This window comes from Manis javanica, chromosome 2 (assembly GCF_040802235.1).
Source record: "Manis javanica isolate MJ-LG chromosome 2, MJ_LKY, whole genome shotgun sequence".
NCBI classification, from domain to species: Eukaryota; Metazoa; Chordata; class Mammalia; order Pholidota; family Manidae; genus Manis; species Manis javanica.
The window spans coordinates 111,026,096-111,046,271 of NC_133157.1; the positions used below are offsets into that span (position 1 = coordinate 111,026,096).

The window sequence follows — 20,176 nt, forward strand, 5'->3', positions numbered from 1 at the left end:
AGGGACTTCTCTAGATGGAAATGCTCCTAAGGCCAAATAGCTGTCACCAGAGAAAATAAAACCATAATAAAGGAAGAAGACCAATTAATTACTAAGCAAATGCAAAATTAAATCAACTACTCACACAGTGAGTCAAGGGAAACACAAAGAGTACAGAATATGAAACCTAATATATAAAAAGTGGATGAGGAAGAAGAATAAGGAGGAAAAAGAAAAAAAACCTTTAGATTTTCTTTTAAATAAAGTAATAAGAGAACTAAGTTAGACTGTTAGATAGAAAGGCAACTGCCTTTGAAACTTTGGTAACCACAAATCTAAAGCCTGCTATGGTCTTTATCTATAAGTATAAATCTATCAATAATTACCCTAAATGTAAATAGACTGAAGTGTATATCTATCAATAATCACCCTAACTGTAAATGTACTGAAGTATATATCTTTCAATAATCACCCTAAATGTAAATAGTCTGGAGGCATCAATAAAAAGACACAGAGTTACAGAATGGATAAAAAAATAAGACACATCCATGTGATGCCTACAAGAGACTCACCTCAAATCCAAAGACATATACAGACTCAAAGTGAAGGTATGGAAAAAGATATTTCATGCAACTAATAAGGAGAAAAAAATCAGGTGTTGCAGTACTTGTATCAGACAAAATAGACTTCAAAACAAAGAAAGTAACAAGAGACAAAGGACATTACATAATGATTATAAAATGGGTCAATCCAACAAGAGGATATAACCATTATAAATATCTATGCAACCAACACAGGAGCACCTAACTATGTGAAACAAATACTAACAATTAAAAGGGGAAACAGAATGCAATGTATTCATTCTAGGAGACTTCAACACTCCACTCACTCCAAAGGACAGATCCACCAGACAGAAAATAAGTGAGGACACAGAGGCACTGAACAACACATTAGAACAGATGGATCTAACAGACACCTACAGACCTCTCCACCCAAAAGCAGCAGGATACACATTCTTTTCAAGTGCACATGGAACATTTTCAAGAATAGATCATATACTAGGCCACAAAGAGAGCCTCAGTAAATTAAAAAAGATTGAAATTGTACCAACCAGCTTCTCAGACCACAAGGGTATGAAACTAGAAGTAAATTACTCAAAGAAAACAAAAAGCCCACAAACACATGGAGCCTTAACAACATGCTCCTGAATAACCAATGGATCAATGACCAAATAAAAACAGAGATCAAGGCGGAGCCAAGATGGCGGCGTGAGTAGAGCAGTGGAAATCTCCTCCCAAAAACACATAGAGCTATGAAAATATAACAAAGAAAAATCTTCCTAAAATAGAGACCACAGGACACAGGACAACATCCAGACCACATCCACACCTGCAAGAACCCAGCGCCTTGTGAAGGGGGTAAGATACAAGCCCCAGCCCGGCGGGACCCGAGCGCCCCTCCCCCCGGCTCCCGGCGGGTGGAGAGAAACCGGAGCGGTTTTGTTTTTTTTTTTTTTTGGCGAGCGCTTTTTGGAAGCCTTAGAGGGACGGGCCCCCGTTGCTGGGGAGGCAGGGTGGCGGGACCGGTGAGGAGGTGCCTGGGAACGGCGCAGGAGGACAAAGAATATCCCGCGTTTCTCCCTGCGAGACCTGGGGGCGGGTGCCTGAGACCGGTGCCTGAGGACGGAGGAGGTCGCGCGTTTTTCCCCTTTTTTTTTTTTTTCTCTTTTTGGCGAGTGCTTTTTGGAAGCCTTGAAGGGACGGGGACCCCAGTGCTAGGGAGGCACGGTGGCGGGACTGGTGAGTGGGTGGCTGGGACCGGCGCCTGAGGACAAAGAATATCCCCCATTTTTCCCTGCGGGACCGGTGGGCGGGTGCCTGAGACCGGCACTTGAGGACAGAGGAAATCGCGCGTTTTTCCCCTTTTTTTTTTCTCTTTTCTGCGAGTGCTTTTTGGAAGCCTAAAAGGGACAGGGACCCCAGTGCTAGGGAGGCAGGGCGGCAGGACTGGTGAGCGGGTGCCTGGGACCGGCACCTGAGGACAAAGAATATCCCGCATTTTTCCCTGTGGGACCGGTGGGTGGGTGCCTGAAACCAGCACCTGAGGACGGAAGAAATCGCGCGTTTTTCCCCTTTTTTTTCTCTCTTTTTGCCGAGTGCTTTTTGGAAGCCTTGAAGGGACAGGGACCCCGGTGCTAGGGAGGCAGGGCAGCAGGACTGGTGAGCGGGTGCGTGGGACCAGTGCCTGAGGACAAAGAATATTGAGCGTTCCTTCCCTGCGGGACCGGTGGGTGGGTGCTTTTTGGAAGCCTTGAAAGGACAGGGACCCTGGTGCTAGGGAGACAGGGCAGCAGGACCAGTGAGCGGGTGCCTGGGACCGGCACCTGAGGACAAAAAAAAAAATTAAAAAATCGCTTGTTTTTTCCTTTTTTTTCCTTTTTTTTTTCTCTTTCTTTCTGTTCCCTCTCTCATTGTTGCTGCTGTTGTTTTGGTTTGGAGAGTGCTTTTTGGAAATCTTAAAGGGGCAGGACAGGTCACTTAGACCAGAAGCAGGGAATCTGGGGATCTCTGGGCACTCTAACCCCCTGGGCAGCAGGGAGCACAGAGACCCCTTACGGAGATAAATAGTCTCCTGGCTGCTCCCCCTCCAACGGGGCTCCACCATTTTGGAGGAACAGCCCCAGCCAGGCCAAGCCCACAGCAACAGCGGAGAAAAACCCCAAAGCAACTGGGCGGGAAGCAGAAGCCCTGTCTGCGCACAGCTGCCCAGCACAAGCCACTAGAGGTCGCTATTCTCCCAGGAAAAGGCTACAAACCAACAAGAAGGGAAGCTCTTCCAGCGGTCACTTGTACCAGCTCTGCAAACTATCTCTTTCACCATGAAAAGGCAAAACTACAGGCAGACAAAGATCACAGAGACAACACCTGAGAAGGAGATAGACCTAACTAGTCCTCCTGAAAAAGAATTCAAAATAAAAATCATGAACATGCTGACAGAGATGCAGAGAAAAATGCAAGAGCAATGGGATGAGATGCAGAGAAAAATGCAAGAGCAGTGGGATGAGATGCAGAGAAAAATGCAAGAGCAGTGGGATGAAGTCCGGAAGGAGATCACAGATGTCAGGAAAGAGATCACAGAAGTGAAACAATCCCTGGAAGGATTTATAAGCAGAATGGATAAGATGCAAGAGGCCATTGAAGGAATAGAAGCCAGAGAACAGGAACGTATAGAAGCTGACATAGAGAGAGATAAAAGGATCTCCAGGAATGAAACAACACTAAGAGAAATATGTGACCAATACAAAAGGAAAAACATTCGTATTATAGGGATACCAGAAGAGGAAGAAAGAGGAAAAGGGATAGAAAGTGTCTTTGAAGAAATAATTGCTGAAAACTTCCCCAAACTGGGGGAGGAAATAATCGAACAGACCATGGAATTATACAGAACCCCCAACAGAAAGGATCCAAGGAGGACAACACCAAGACACATAATAATTAAAATGGCAAGGATCAAGGACAAGGAAAGAGTTTTAAAGGCAGCTAGAGAGAAAAAGGTCACCTATAAAGGAAAACCAATCAGGCTAACATCAGACTTCTCAACAGAAACCCTACAGGCCAGAAGAGAATGGCATGATATACTTAATGCAATGAAACAGAAGGGCCTTGAACCAAGGATACTGTATCCAGCACGACTATCATTTAAATATGATGGTGGGATTAAACAATTCCCAGACAAGCAAAAGCTGAGGGAATTTGCTTCCCACAAACCACCTCTACAGGGCATCCTACAGGGACTGCTCTAGATGGGAGCACCCCTAAAAAGAGCACAGAACAAAACACACAACATATGAAGAATGGAGGAGGAGGAATAAGAAGGGAGAGAAGAAAAGAATCTCCAGACAGTGTATATAACAGCTCAATAAGCGAGCTAAGTTAGGCAGTAAGATACTAAAGAAGCTAACCTTGAACCTTTGGTAACCACGAATCTAAAGCCTGCAATGGCAATAAGTACATATCTTTCAATAGTCACCCTAAATGTAAATGGACTTAATGCACCAATCAAAAGACATAGAGTAATAGAATGGATAAAAAAGCAAGACCCATCTATATGCTGCTTACAAGAAACTCACCTTAAACCCAAAGATAAGCATAGACTAAAAGTCAAGGGATGGAAAAACATATTTCAGGCAAACAACAGTGAGAAGAAAGCCGGGGTTGCAGTACTAATATCAGACAAAATAGACTTCAAAACAAAGAAAGTAACAAGAGATAAAGAAGGCCACTACATAATGATAAAGGGCTCAGTCCAACAAGAGGATATAACCATTCTAAATATATATGCACCCAATACAGGAGCACCAGCATATGTGAAGCAAATACTAACAGAACTAAAGAGGGAAATAGACTGCAATGCATTCATTGTAGGGGACTTCAACACACCACTCACCCCAAAGGATAGATCCACCGGGCAGAAAATAAGTAAAGACACACAGGCACTGAACAACACACTAGAACAGATGGACCTAATAGACATCTATAGAACTCTACATCCAAAAGCAACAGGATATACATTCTTCTCAAGTGCACATGGAACATTCTCCAGAATAGACCACATACTAGCTCACAAAAAGAGCCTCAGTAAATTCCACAATATTGAAATTCTACCAACCAATTTTTCAGACCACAAAGGTATGAAAGTAGAAATAAATTCTACAAAGAAAACAAAAAGGCTCACAAACACATGGAGGCTTAACAACATGCTACTAAATAATCAATGGATCAATGAACAAATCAAAATAGAGATCAAGGAATATATAGAAACAAATGACAACAACAACACTAAGCCCCAACTTCTGTGGGATGCAGCGAAAGCAGTCTTAAGAGGAAAGTATATAGCAATCCAGGCACACTTGAAGAAGGAAGAACAATCCCAAATGAATAGTCTAACATCACAATTATTAAAACTGGAAAAAGAAGAACAAATGAGGCCTAAAGTCAGCAGAAGGAGGGACATAATAAAGATCAGAGAAGAAATAAACAAAATTGAGAAGAATAAAACAATAGCAAAAATCAACGAAACCAAGAGCTGGTTCTTTGAGAAAATAAACAAAATAGATAAGCCTCTAGCCCAACTTATTAAGAGAAAAAGAGAGTCAACACAGATCAACATAATCAGAAATGAGAATGGAAAAATCACGACAGACTCCACAGAAATACAAAGAATTATTAAAGACTACTATGAAAACCTATATGCCAACAAGCTGGAAAACCTAGAAGAAATGGACAACTTCCTAGAAAAATACAACCTCCCAAGACTGACCAAGGAAGAAACACAAAAGTTAAACAAACCAATTACAAGCAAAGAAATTGAAACAGTAATCAAAAAACTACCCAAGAACAAAACCCCGGGGCCGGACGGATTTACCTCGGAATTTTATCAGACACACAGAGAAGACATAATACCCATTCTCCTTAAAGTGTTCCACAAAATAGAAGAAGAGGGAATACTCCCAAACTCATTCTATGAAGCCAACATCACCCTAATACCAAAACCAGGAAAAGACCCCACCAAAAAAGAAAATTACAGACCAATATCCCTGATGAATGTAGATGCAAAAATACTCAATAAAATACTAGCAAACAGAATTCAACAGTATATCAAAAGGATCTTACACCATGACCAAGTGGGGTTCATCCCAGGGATGCAAGGATGGTACAACATTCGAAAATCCATCAACATCATCCACCACATCAACAAAAAGAAAGACAAAAACCACATGATCATCTCCATAGATGCTGAAAAAGCATTTGACAAAATTCAACATCCATTCATGATAAAAACTCTCAGCAAAATGGGAATAGAGGGCAAGTACCTCAACATAATAAAGGCCATATATGATAAACCCACAGCCAGCATTATACTGAACAGCGAGAAGCTGAAAGCATTTCCACTGAGATCGGGAATCAGACAGGGATGCCCACTCTCCCCACTGTTATTTAACATAGTACTGGAGGTCCTAGCCACGGCAATCAGACAAAACAAAGAAATACAAGGAATCCAGATTGGTAAAGAAGAAGTTAAACTGTCACTATTTGCAGATGATATGATACTGTACATAAAAAAACCCTAAAGACTCCACTCCAAAACTACTAGAACTGATATCGGAATACAGCAAAGTTGCAGGATACAAAATCAACACACAGAAATCTGTAGCTTTCCTATACACTAACAACGAATCAATAGAAAGAGAAATCAGGAAAACAATTCCATTCACCATTGCATCAAAAAGAATAAAATACCTAGGAATAAACCTAACCAAGGAAGTGAAAGACTTATACTCTGAAAACTACAAGTCACTCTTAAGAGAAATTAAAGGGGACACTAATAAATGGAAACTCATCCCATGCTCATGGCTAGGAAGAATTAATATCGTCAAAATGGCCATCCTGCCGAAAGCAATATACAAATTTGATGCAATCCCTCTCAAATTACCAGCAACATTCTTCAATGAATTGGAACAAATAATTCAAAAATTCATATGGAAACACCAAAGACCCCGAATAGCCAAAGCAATCCTGAAAAAGAAGAATAAAGTAGGGGGGATCTCACTCCCCAACTTCAAGCTCTACTACAAAGCCATAGTAATCAAGACAATTTGGTACTGGCACAAGAACAGAGCCACAGACCAGTGGAACAGATTAGAGACCCCAGAAATTAACCCAAACATATATGGTCAATTAATATTTGATAAAGGAGCCATGGACATACAATGGCAAAATGACAGTCTCTTCAACAGATGGTGCTGGCAAAACTGGACAGCTACATGTAGGAGAATGAAACTGGACCATTGTCTAACCCCATATACAAAGGTAAACTCAAAATGGATCAAAGACCTGAATGTAAGTCACGAAACCATTAAACTCTTGGAAAAAAACATAGGCAAAAACCTCTTAGACATAAACATGAGTGATCTCTTCTTGAACATATCTCCCCGGGCAAGGAAAACAACAGCAAAAATGAGCAAGTGGGACTACATTAAGCTGAAAAGCTTCTGTACAGCGAAAGACACCATCAATAGAACAAAAAGGAACCCTACAGTATGGGAGAATATATTTGAAAATGACAGATCCGATAAAGGATTGACGTCCAGAATATATAAAGAGCTCACACGCCTCAACAAACAAAAAACAAATAACCCAATTAAAAAATGGGCAGAGGAACTGAACAGACAGTTCTCCAAAAAAGAAATACAGATGGCCAAGAGACACATGAAAAGATGCTCCACATCGCTAATTATCAGAGAAATGCAAATTAAAACTACAATGAGGTATCACCTCACACCAGTAAGGATAGCTGCCATCCAAAAGACAAACAACAACAAATGTTGGCGAGGCTGTGGAGAAAGGGGAACCCTCCTACACTGCTGGTGGGAATGTAAATTAGTTCAACCATTGTGGAAAGCAGTATGGAGGTGCATCAAAATGCTCAAAACAGACCTACCATTTGACCCAGGAATTCCACTCCTAGGAATTTACCCTAAGAACGCAGCAATCAAGTTTGAGAAAGACAGATGCACCCCTATGTTTATCGCAGCACTATTTACAATAGCCAAGAATTGGAAGCAACCTAAATGTCCATCTGTAGATGAATGGATAAAGAAGATGTGGTACATATACACAATGGAATACTACTCAGCCATAAGAAGTGGAAAAATCCAACCATTTGCAGCAACATGGATGGAGCTGGAGAGTATTATGCTCAGTGAAATAAGCCAAGCGGAGAAAGAGAAATACCAAATGATTTCACTCATCTGAGGAGTATAGGAACAAAGGAAAAACTGAAGGAACAAAACAGCAGCAGAATTACAGAACCCAAAAATGGACTAACAGGTACCAAAGGGAAAGGAACTGGGGAGGATGGGTGGGCAGGGAGGGATAAGGGGGGGGAAGAAGAAGGGGGGTATTAAGATTAGCATGCATGGGGGGGAGGGAGAAAGGGGAGGGTGGGCTGCACAACACAGAGAGGACAAGTAGTGACTCTACCACATTTTGCTAAGCTGATGGACAGTAACCGTAATGTGGTTGTTAGGGGGGACCTGATATAGGGGAGAGCATAGTAAACATAGTATTCTTCAGGTAAGTGTAGATTAAAAACTTAAAAAAAAAAAAAGAAAGAAAGAAAGAAAAGGGGGATTACTCCTTAACAGGATAAAACTATTGGTAAATCAAAGATCAACGCATGCTTTAAATATCCTTAATGTTGATCACTTAAAGGGTGTCAGATGATCAGCTATGGAGGTACTCTTTGCTGATAATATTCCTTTCTCTTAATTAAAAAAAAAAAAAAAAAAAAAGCAGTTCCTGTGTGCTGACCTCCAATGAGTTCTGCACAGTGGTATAGAGGGCATGTCAAAGTGTGGGCAAAGGGTCTGTTTGTTTCTACGCAGAAGATCAAGGCCTAGCTTGGATACCCAGAAAATGAACTAAGATACGATATGAGGAGGAGCTTCCGGCATCAGCACTCTCTGGAGGACTCGTGCCGGGGGATGATCATCAAAAAGCCTCCACAGGGATCCGGACGATGCTGCGATTGTGGCTGCATCCAGCCCACCGTCTCCTGGACTTGCCATAAGAAGGAGGAGGGAGATGTCTAGGCTGGCATGTGCATACAGTGAGACAACGAATTTGACTGGATCTGTACTGTTGGAACTCAACCAGGGGTTGGGAGGGGTGCAAGTTGTAGCACCCCAAAATCTCATGACTATAGACTATCTATGGTTAAAAGAACATATGGGATGTGAACAGATCCCAGAAATGGGCTGCTTTAATTTGTCTGATGGTTCAAGTACAGTTGGAAAATATCCATCATATCATAGATAAATTTTCACAAATGCCTAGGGTGCCTAAATGGTTTTCTTGGCTTCACTGGAGATGGCTGGTAATTATAGATTTGCTTTGTTTATGTCACCGTATTCCTATTATGTTAATATGTGTGTGCAAATTAGTTAGTAGTTTAAAACCTATACATACTTAAGGTACTATACAAGAAGATATGTCAAAGAAATAATCAATCCTCCCATGTTTCCTTCATATGCTACATCTATAGCTTTTCTTCTTCCTTCCTAATTACAAACCTTAAATAGAATTCGTGCCTCATATCGAATTTACCGAGTATCATAATTCCTCCAGGTGGTAAAGATACCTCGAGACAAGTGCTGGGCATAGAAGCCACAGGGCATAAATCTGCAAAGAAGTAAAAAGCTAACCTTTGCAAACAATATGGCTTCTCTCTCACTTACCAACTTTACATTTCCCTGTATGGCCCCGGAAGATGACTGGTTAGCCAGAGACGGGTAAGATTCCTCAAGGGAGGAACAACCTAAGACAGGCACAGTCGCAGGGGGGCCATCAGGTGAGAATTTGGGGATCAACAGAGGTGAGGCTCAGAACCTCACCCCCCCTGCTTTGAGAGAAATCTTCTGCATCCGTGGATGTCTTGCTGCCCTTGTCTAGCCTGGATTAATACTTAGTCCATAGGCACACACCTGATCATCTGATCATCTACATTTGCCTTCTTACAGCACTAAACTATGTTTTCTACCTTTATCTTGCATCTACCTACCACTTCAGCATTTTATTAAAAATAAAAATAATAATAATAATAGGAGAAATGTGGGATCAACATATAAATCAAGTACAAAAATCAAATGAATATTCATATTTGACCTGATGGTTTATAGGTCATATTGCATGATCAAAACCGAAAGTTTCTGTGATGAATGCCCTTGTACTGTTCACCATGTAAGAATTTATTCACTCTGTAAGAATTCGTTCACCATGTAAGAACTTGTTCGTTATGTTTCAGAAGATTGGAGACTGACGAGAATTAGGCTTGAGATGGATTAATGATTGTACATTGAGCATTGACCCCCCTATACTGAATTTTATTGTTGTTAACAACCATTTGATCAATAAATATGAGAGATGCCCTCTCAAAAAAAAAAAAAAAAAAAACAGAGATCAATCAATATATTGAGAGAAATGACAACAATAATTCAACACCACAAAATCTGTGGGGTACAGAAAGGCTGTGCTAAGAGGGAAGTATATTGCAATACAGGCCTACCTCAGGAAAGATACTGATGTGATACCCCACATCAATAAAAAAGGACAAAAATCAAACGATCATCTCAATAGATGCTGAAAAAGCATTTGACAAAATTCAACCTCCATTCATGATAAAGACTCTCAACAAAATGGGTACAGAGGGCAAGTATCTCAACATAATAAAGGCCATATATGACAAACCCCCAGCCAGTATCATACTTAACACTGAAAAGCTGAGAGCATTTCCTCTAAGATCATTCATTCTCTGAAGCCAGCATCACTCTAATACCAAAACCAGGCAATGACACCACAAAAAAAGACATTTATAGACCAAATATCTTTTTCCATCCCTTCACTTTTAGTCTGGGTATGTTTTCGGGTTTGAGGTGAGTCTCTTGTAGGCAGCATACAGATGGGTCTTATTTTTTTTATCCATTCTGTAACTCTGTGTCCTATATTGCAATACAGGCCTACACTATGAACAGTCTAAACTCACCATTAGCTAAACTAGAAAAAGAGGAACAAATGAAGCCCAAAGTCAGTAGAAGGAGGGACATAATAAAGATTAGAGCAGAAATAAATAAAATTGAGAAGAATAAAAGAATAGAAAGAATCAATGAAAGGAGGAGCTGATTCTTTGAGAAAATAAACAAAAGATAAACCCCTAGCCACACCTATCAAGAAAAAAAGAGTCTGTACACGTAAACAGAATCAGAAATGAGAAAGGAAAAATCACTACAGACACCACAGAAATACAAAGAATTATGAGAGAATACTATGAAAAATTATATGCTAACAAACTGGAAAACCTAGAAGAAATGGACAACTTTCTAGAAAAATACAACCTTGTAAGACTGACCCAGGAAGAAACAAAATCTGAACAGAAGATTTACCAGCAAAGAAACTGAATTAGTAATCAAGAAACTACCTAAGAACAAAGCTCTGGACCATATGGGTTCACTGCTGAATTTTATCAAACATTTAGAGAAGATCTAATATCCACTCTTCTTGAAGTTTTCCAGAAAATAGAAGAGGAGGGAACATTTCCAAACTCATTCTATAAAGCCAGCATCACTCTAATACTAAAACCAGGCAAAGACACCACCAAAAAAAGAAAATTACAGACCAATATCCCTGATGAACATAGGTGCAAAAATACTCATCAATATATTAGCATCTGTCTTTTTGAATCTGAGAAGTTGTATTCTTTGGGTATATTCCAAGGAGTGGGATTCTGGGGTCAAATGGTATTTCTATTTTTAGTTTTTTGAGGAACCTCCATATTGCTTTCCACAGTGGTTGAACTAGCTTACATTCCCACCAGCAGTGTAGGAGGGTTCCCCTTTCTCCACATCCTCACCAGCATTTGTTGTTTTTAGTCTTTTCGATGCTGGCCATCCTTACTGGTGTGAGGTGATATCTCATTGTGGTTTTAATTTGCATTTCTCTGATGATTAGCAATGTGGAGCATCTTTTCATGTGTCTGTTGGCCATCTGAACTTCCTCTTTGGAGAATCATCTCTTCATATCCTCTGCCCATTTGTTAATCGGGTTATTTGCTTTTTGGGTGCTGAGGTGTGTAAGTTCTTTATATATTTTGGATGTTAACCCCTTGTCGGATATGTCATTTACAAATATATTCTCGCATGTCCATTTGTATTTAAACTTTAAATTTCTCAGTTTTTTTTCCTTTCCCATATCCCTAAATGCTTTTTCTGATAATATTAATTGTTTGGAGTTGGAGTATTGGGATCTTTTCTTTTTTGGTTCATGTTTCTCTATTTTTGTCTGGATGCAGGGGGAGGAGAGTGTTCATAAGTTGTTTCTTTTTAAACAGCTGCTTTGTATAAATGGAAAATATGTTTCTCTCTTCAAGCCTAGGGTTGGGAATTTAGGGTAGTTTACAAGATTCCTAGTTTAAGAGCACCCTCTTCTGTTACTGTAGCAAAGTGGCAAATAAGTTTTTTAATGGATTATATATACCAGACACATGTATGTATATGATATATATGCTTGTATATAGAAAATGTATATGCACATATTTTCATTTTTGAGTTTTTTAAATTAACACTCAGAATATCTAGTAATTTTACTTTCTGTATTTTGTTACTATATTGTTCAATAGAGATTTTTGCCTCTTTAAGTTTTTAGAGTCTATCATTAGAGCCTTTGAAAAATGTGCTTATACTATAATTTTGTGGGTTTTTGATATTAATAAGGTCACTAATCTTGTTTTTAATCTGCCAACTATTTTTGTTCTTTTGTCTCAGTTCTTCCAGGTATATCTCTTGTTTAAAATTAAATATATATGAAATAGAAATATAACATATACTTATATAATACATAAATATATAATAAATTTTTTTCTTTTATAATTGGGATTTTAAAATTTATTATTTTAAACTTAATATTTTAAAATTTGCAATCTATTTTATTTAAAGATACATATACATTTATGTATTTTAAGTTGACAGTGTTTCGTATTTGTCTCTTCTAACCTCACTGATTTTTTTTCTTTTCTGACTTCCCTATTAATTTGAAATGTATCAGTCTATTTTTTCAAGTAAACATACTGATATATCAAAATAATATAATAATCAAGCCTCTTTGGGTAGGGAATGACTCCCTCTTTTGACTAATGGTCTGCTTCTTCAGCCCTTAAATGTGCCAGCCTGCTGGTGTTTCCCAAGTAATGGAAAATCATGGTTCACCTAGTAGTTTCTATTTTTGTGATAATTGTAAACTTCCAGCAACCCAAATGATTCTGTGGGCTTATAGGTAAAACCTGAAGGACATTTCTTAAGGCACATTAGACCCTGAGAGGAAACTGGGAAGTTTTGGTGATAGGCCTCCTCAGGGAACCAGGAAATTTTTATATTCACAATGGCCTGTATGACAAGTGTCTACATTTTTGGGTGACAAAGACAGTGAATTCCCACTTTGGGGAATGAGAAAGTAGGGCTTGATGTAAAGCCAATACCTTTCTACAGTACCTCCATGATTACTCTAAAATTCTGTATTCTGAAGCTGTCTTCATCTAACCTTAAATTCAGAATACCTGTATGTGACTAATGAACTGGCCACTAAATTAATCGGAAATGCATTTTCCACTAAGTGCAATTAGAAATAATGTACATTGTTATTTGGCATTTCAGTAAGACAAGTTATGCTTAGAATAAGAAATTATGAAAGGATAAATCAAAGAATGGCTATTGCAATATTATCTGTGAAAGCAAATCTTTAAGAACTAATTAACCATTAGCAGGATTAGTGGGGTTAATTAGATGACAAATCCATACATCAGATATTGCATACTGGTGGCAAGCATTCCTACAATGACTTTGATGTGTCAGGGAAGGAGCTGAGTGTCTCACATTTACTAACCCCTCCCTTTAAATCTACCCTATCAGGTAGGTGTTGTTATTTTCTCCATTTTGCCACAGAAGAAGCTGAAATATAATCAAGAGAAGGGACTTATTCAATACTACACAGCCAGTAAGTGACGGGTCTAGAGTCATATATACTGAGGGAAGAACAGCATGATATTTCATGAAGAGGGAAGAAAAAAAATACAAAGTGTATGTTTAAAGTCTAACTCACATTTCTCTAAGAAACGAATGTGTGCTTGTGGACATGTGTTTGTGAAAGGAAACCATATCTAACTGGACATAAGCCAGGCAACTGAAGAGTGGGATTTGAATGTTGGGACTGATACCTTTTGGCTGATACAGTAATGTGTGTTTTAAAAAATATATTCAAATACGCATACACTACTTCCACGGTTCACAATTTTAAAGAAAAAAAATTTGGAGACTACTATATTATATGAAAAACTTCAAGTCATTTTTTCACACCTATGTAGAAGAATTCCAAATATTTGTTTATATTGATGATAATTAGTTATTTAGCAATTTGAAAAGTATTATTTATCATCAAATTAATTTATTAGAATATCTGATTAGTGAGTTCAGCTCATCTATTTCTTTTTTTTTGTCCACCGCCTTTCAGTCCTCTTGTCACATCTTCTCCTCAAGCTAGAGTTTTTTGTTTGAGAGTCAATGTCTGGGTTTTAATTTTTAAAGTTTATATAAGTACATGAGGATGCTTCCAAAAATGCAAAACTCCAGTCCAGCTCCAGTCCAGGAGCTTTCCTGTCTAACTCTCTGGGTTAGAGAAGACAAACACCCAAGCCTCCTTACCGTAAACAGTTGACAGTAAATAACATTATCTACTCGGCTGACACCCAATAAACATTTGTGGCATCATACTCAATTTCTTTCAGGAGTTTTTTTTAGAAGCTAATACTATATATATCCTGTCTTTCCACCAAGTTATAGTTTGTGACAAATTAATTTCCATGGAAACTGATACAGGGAAAAGTATACTTTTGTTGAGATATTGTGAAATAAATTGCATAATGAATTTGAGAGACAAAACACTTTGAGAAACTTATTAATAATTCATTTTCAACCATGCTTAAACAGTGTCTAAATATATCTTATAAAAACTTTTGTTCTTCTTTTAATTGGTCGAGGTTTTTGCTTTTCTAAAAAAGATCAACAACTTTTCCTAAAATATGAGTGTTGATTTAGAAGGATATAAGCATTTAAATAACTACTAATCAATGTTTTCTAGATACTTTGTTTATGACCTGAGTATCAACCTGCAATCGGTTTTCTAATAAGCAAAGCAATATATCCATTGGTCAGCTGGATTGGAAAGCCACAAACACAAACAGAATATGCTTCATTTCATCTGGAATTTATGAAACTGTTTTGCACAATTCCCTACAGAGAGAAAAAACTAAAGCAATCTTTGATATGAAATTCCCAAAAGAAATCACAAGGACTGTTTTTGTTTATTTTTGATTTAATTATGCAAATGTATTCCTTACCTATACCTAAACCTAAGCTACTCATAATCATCCATTACATAAACCAGAAAAAGGTTTTATTTTTGAATTAGTTTTATCCTTTGTTGTTAGAAAAGAGAAATATGGGATTTCAAATAAAAAGGGAGGAAAGAAATACAAAGTTTATCTGAAAGAGGATAATACCCATATAAAAAACTTCTATACCCGAATATACCCTAATATAAACATTAAAAACAAGGAATATGGATATTAGAACTATATATACACACAATACAAAATGTTAAAGACATAAGACAATGTTACATAATACATTTTAATAAAATATTCATGTCTTCCTTTCTCTTATTCAGAAAGATAAATGTAGATAATACCATTATCCACTACTTCTAACCTTAATAACCATGTGTTCATTGATGTTCTATTATACCAGCCTCATGAAAATAAACCAACTGCAAAAAATGTTTTAAAAAATTAATAGGTGACGCTCCTTACCGACACATAGGACCACTTTTCTCCACCACACAGCTCCCACCATTTCTGCAGTAGCCTTTTGGACATTCTAAAAGGAAGCATCACAAAAACACAGTTAATTGTAAATATTTTTAGGAAGGAGGAAGATATACTGCTTTTAGGCACTGTATTACATCTAATCATGGATGGTAAATTTCTTGCGTGCTAAGAATTCCCCTGGGTTACTGTCCTGCATCCACAAATTTGTTCAGTGGCCTTTGCTGCCTGCACGTATTCACTCCCTTCACAGCCCTGGTGGTATAAAGGTGGAGAAAAGAATTTTTCTCCCTTGGATTAGGTACAATCTACTTATTTAAAATGTGTCTGGAGGATATTTTGCTATTATACCAAACTTTTTTCTTTACGGAAACGTTTCCTTCAGCACCGCACAGTAGCCACTTACCACAGCAGACAAACGCCCTGCACAGGTAAGTCGTGTCTTTCTGATGACATCTGTTCCGTGAGCATGTACATGTCCTGCCTCTGTACCTATGACAGATGCCTGATGCCTGCATAGCTCAAACTGATCCTCATTACCCTTGACCTGCCTTTTTGCTGGTTGAATTCCCTAGTTCTAGGTTAGCATGAACGTTTGTCTTCAAAGGTTGTATGTTCATAGATTAAAAAGACTACATAGTTTCATGCAGTTACAGCTGTGAAAGTGACTAGCTAGTGCTTTTAGCTCTTCGTGATGCTGTCCTTCACGCTGTCTCACTACAGCGCCACTGAACAACACTGATCCATTCAGGCCTGTTAGCGTCCTTACTCACTTACTTCCCAAGTCACTCTTCCTGGCTTTGTTAACAGCTCTTCCCTTGCAGGATACCATTCTTCCCCAGGTGGGCTACTGTAACTCCAATACTGGTGGAAATCTCCACTGCCTTTGTTTTTCCACACATAGATTCTGGGTGCCTATTCAAACGACACCAGGCTAGGCGCTGGATATGTAATGATAAGCAATCCAGGAGGTTACACAGTTATTAAGCCTGCAGGCACCAGAACCTGAGTTTGCATCTCAACTCAACTTATTGGCTATGCACTGTACTGCACAGTGATTAATCTTCCTGTGCCTCAGTTTCCTGTCAAATAGAGTTAAAAATAGTACCTTTGAGAATGTTAGAAAACTCCCAGCTCATAGTATGTGTTTAAGAAATCTTCACCTAAAAAAGACACAGGCCCAGTCTCTGTCCTCACTGACCTCCTGGCTTCATGGACGATGCAAAGAAGTGGCTAGGACACTGGAATACAGTATTAAAAGTAAACCAGGTTGGGAGGGATGAAACAAGGCTGATGGGAGTACCAAAGAGAGAGCCTAACTCCAATCTAGGGAATGAGGAAAAGTTTTCCAGCAGGGAATCAGGAGCCATTTATTTAGGCAGGTATGTGTTTATATGTAAATGTAAAGACTCAGAGGCCCAAGAAAAGAAGGTGGTGTGTTTGAGGAACTGAAGGAGGTTCGGTTTAATGAATATGTTGATAATATGAAGAAAATATTAGAGAAGGTAAGACACACTGGGGCCAGATCATACAGACTCAGTGAGGAGTTTCGGCTTTAAACCAGGAGGCCAGGATTTTCAGAAGGGAAGTGGCACGGTTGGCGTTCAAGAAAGGTCATTCTGGATCCAGAGTGCAAAGTCAACAGAAGGGCCAAGACTAAAATCTGGGAGCACATTTAAGGGTTTTCATGAAGAAATGGTGGTCACCTGACTGAGAGAGGTGGAGTTGGAGGTGTTGAAAGTTGTGAGAAGTTATGAGATATTTGAATGTAGGGATGGAAACATCTTGATTATTTGGAAAAGTCAAGGATGTTGTTCAAGTTTCTGGCTAGTTGGTGGTTTCACTCACTGAGTTTGGGGGATTTATGGGGAAGGAGAGCTAAAGGGAAAGATGAAATGTGTTTTAGGTGCCTTGCGGACATCCAAGTGGCAGCCTCCTTGGGCAGCATGATTTGCAGGTCTGAAGCCCAGATAAAATAGAGGCTAGACCTAAGGCTTCAGGTTCCTTTCTCTGCCTTCCAGTCGCAGTTTTTCAGGCTTGCTCCTCTGTGACCATTTACTTGGGCAAAGAAAGGATGATGATCATGAAGGATAGTGGAAAAGAGGAGGAGAAACAGAAATTTTATGAAGGCAACATCCATCAAAGGAAAACTTTGGAGCAAAGGGCAACTAGAGAGAGTCAGATTGTCAAGCCAGTCATTGAACATTGGGAAGGGGGTGAAAGAGGCCAGGAAGAGGAAAAGAGGGAAGGGGCAAGGCTGCAGGTGGAAACAAGCCTGAGATATACCAAGTGCCTGGTGTACTTTCTGTTTTAAAAAGCTTTCCGTGATTTACTTTGTCAGGGGTGTTATTTCCCATCTTCTCTCCCCTTACTCCTCTCTGTTCCATTAATTACAAGAGGGGAGAAGGATGCTGAAGATGAGAGTGAAGAGCTACACCTCCCCCATGCTCAGCTAAACACAACAGATGTGAAATTTCCTTCCTAAATAAGAAATTAGCTGGTTTCACTCAAAATAGCCCACCAGTATGATAAAGCATGAACAGATACAAACCTTGTTAGATAAATCATTTATGGTTATTTTTAGTCTGAGGCACAATTTTAGTCTTCCTCAAATAAAAGTTCTGTTTAAGTAAAAAACCCAATAGAATGTCTGATCCTGCAGAGCAGCTAAATACACACAGCTGTGTGTTTCCTGGGGTCATTAATATTTACTTTGATTGCTGAGATGAAAACATAGGCCTGACTTACAACAGAATGATTCCATGGGAATCTAAATAGGTATTTTTCTTGCTCTGGATAATGGAGCAGAGTGGAAGAACACAGGCATTGGCCAAAACAAGGAGAGAATCTCCATGCTTACAGGACAAGAGATTTGTAAATTGCTTCTATGTGCCTCTGTTAACAAGTTTCTGCCTTAGACCCAGGTTATTTATCCATAAGATGGAAAGATAGCACAAACTATGTTCATCTTTAATTTACTGAAAACAGTTATGAGCAGAGAGCAGATGAGAAGGGGAAGGGGATGGATACCCTAGTTAGTAAAGAAGAGCTGAAAGACTTCCAGCAGGTAAGCAGAAGTGCGCTAGATGGGAAGAGGGGAACTAGGAATCTATAGGCATGACACTGGGATCAGCAGGGGTCCCAGGTTCTTTAGCCTGTTCCCTCTTGTACTGGTTATTATAACCACGTATCTGGAGGCCAGTGCACTTCACAAGTTACTACGTAGAAACATCATTCTGGGAAGAACTCAGTCCGATTCTGGTGTATCACTTTGGAAAAGCAGGAACACATGTGAACTCCACAAGTGATCTATGTAAAAACAACTTTTAAGCTTAGATTTAATAATTTGCAACTAGAAACCTATTATTATTATTATTATTATTATTATTATTATTACTATTATTTTTGTCTCTCTCAGTGTATGTAGAGACTAGGGTGGTGACAGTTACTACTTGGTGGTGTGTTGGGAAAACTGGGAATCATGTGAGCTCTGGCCTTTCCTCCATGGTCCCAGGCTCAGTTAATGTTTGATTTGGGGCTAGATACTTTAAATATTAGGTTCTTCATGTTTTAAGTGAGGATTATATCACCTTTCTTATAGGACTGCTAGGAGCATAAAACTAATTTATTTGTAACATTTCTACATTAGGGAATGGTAGGTAGAAAGTATTAGACAACTGTTCCCATCCATCTCTTTATATTTGGGGGTTCTTTGAATTTCCTGTAAAGCCTTTTACCACTGCTCTTTCTAACTTCTCTCGTTGTTTTCCCCTTCTGTGATTATGATCACCATCACCATTATCATTTACTGAAGACTCGCTCTCTGTCAGAGACTGTCTTCAGAGGTTTACCAGGGCACCTTGTTTAATCCCTGTAACATTATGTGGTATATACCACACTTTTCCTTTCGTACAGAGGAGGAAACTGGTTAACAACACAACCTGCTTAAGTTAACAGCAAGGAAGCATCAGATACGAAATCCCAGTCCTCTAACTCTAACACTTGTTTGCCTAAAAATGCCAAATGATCTGCTATTCACTTCAGAATTTCTATTACCCCTTGGAGTTCCTGATATTATGGGATTGTGACTCCCTTTGAATCCTATAGCATGTATGCACTTGCATGGATTAAAAATAGCTAGACACAGTGAACTGCATGTAGATCCAGGAGCTGTACGGATCTAAGATTTTACCAAGAAAGGTGTGCAGCAACCCAACTTCCCAGCGGGCAGAGGCTGTTCTCGTATCTGGAAACCCCAACCCAGGGACTGCAGGAGGGATTAACTATGGCTAAGGAACTTGAACAGCTCCACAGTACTTGCAAAAGAACTGTTGTGTTTCTGTTCATTTTTAAAATCCTTTGAAATATTAGATAAGCTATACCACCACTACCTCTAGCATTATACATTAAATTATATTCACAATATCCCACCCTGTACCTTTATATTTTTAGTGCCTTCTCCTAATTCTCCTTCAAATGGATGATTATCATAACTGTAGTATCACCTTAACATAAACTTTATTAACTTCTACTACTGCAAATAACTGGAGAAACACTGCCAATGTAAATTAAGTCAGGCAAATTCTGTTCAATAATTTTCTGTGGCACAAGTAACTAAAACTTGAAAATAGTATGTCTTTCTGATGTAATCTGGGAACAGACAAGTTGAAATACACTTAACCTGCAACATTCATGCAGTGCCTGAGTTTGA

The 20,176-nt window shown here is 38.9% G+C and overlaps 1 protein-coding gene across 8 annotated transcripts in view; it reads right to left on the minus strand.

The window, feature by feature from the left end:
- MALRD1 (MAM and LDL receptor class A domain containing 1) overlaps positions 1-20,176 on the minus strand; it is a 672,837-nt gene that overhangs the window by 139,991 nt on the left and 512,670 nt on the right. For all 8 annotated transcript variants that reach the window (XM_073229124.1, XM_073229120.1, XM_073229123.1 and 5 more), the window contains one exon: positions 15,451-15,517. In XM_073229124.1, the coding sequence (XP_073085225.1) occupies positions 15,451-15,517 (67 nt within the window). Of the gene's footprint in view, positions 1-15,450; positions 15,518-20,176 lie in introns of those variants that run through there.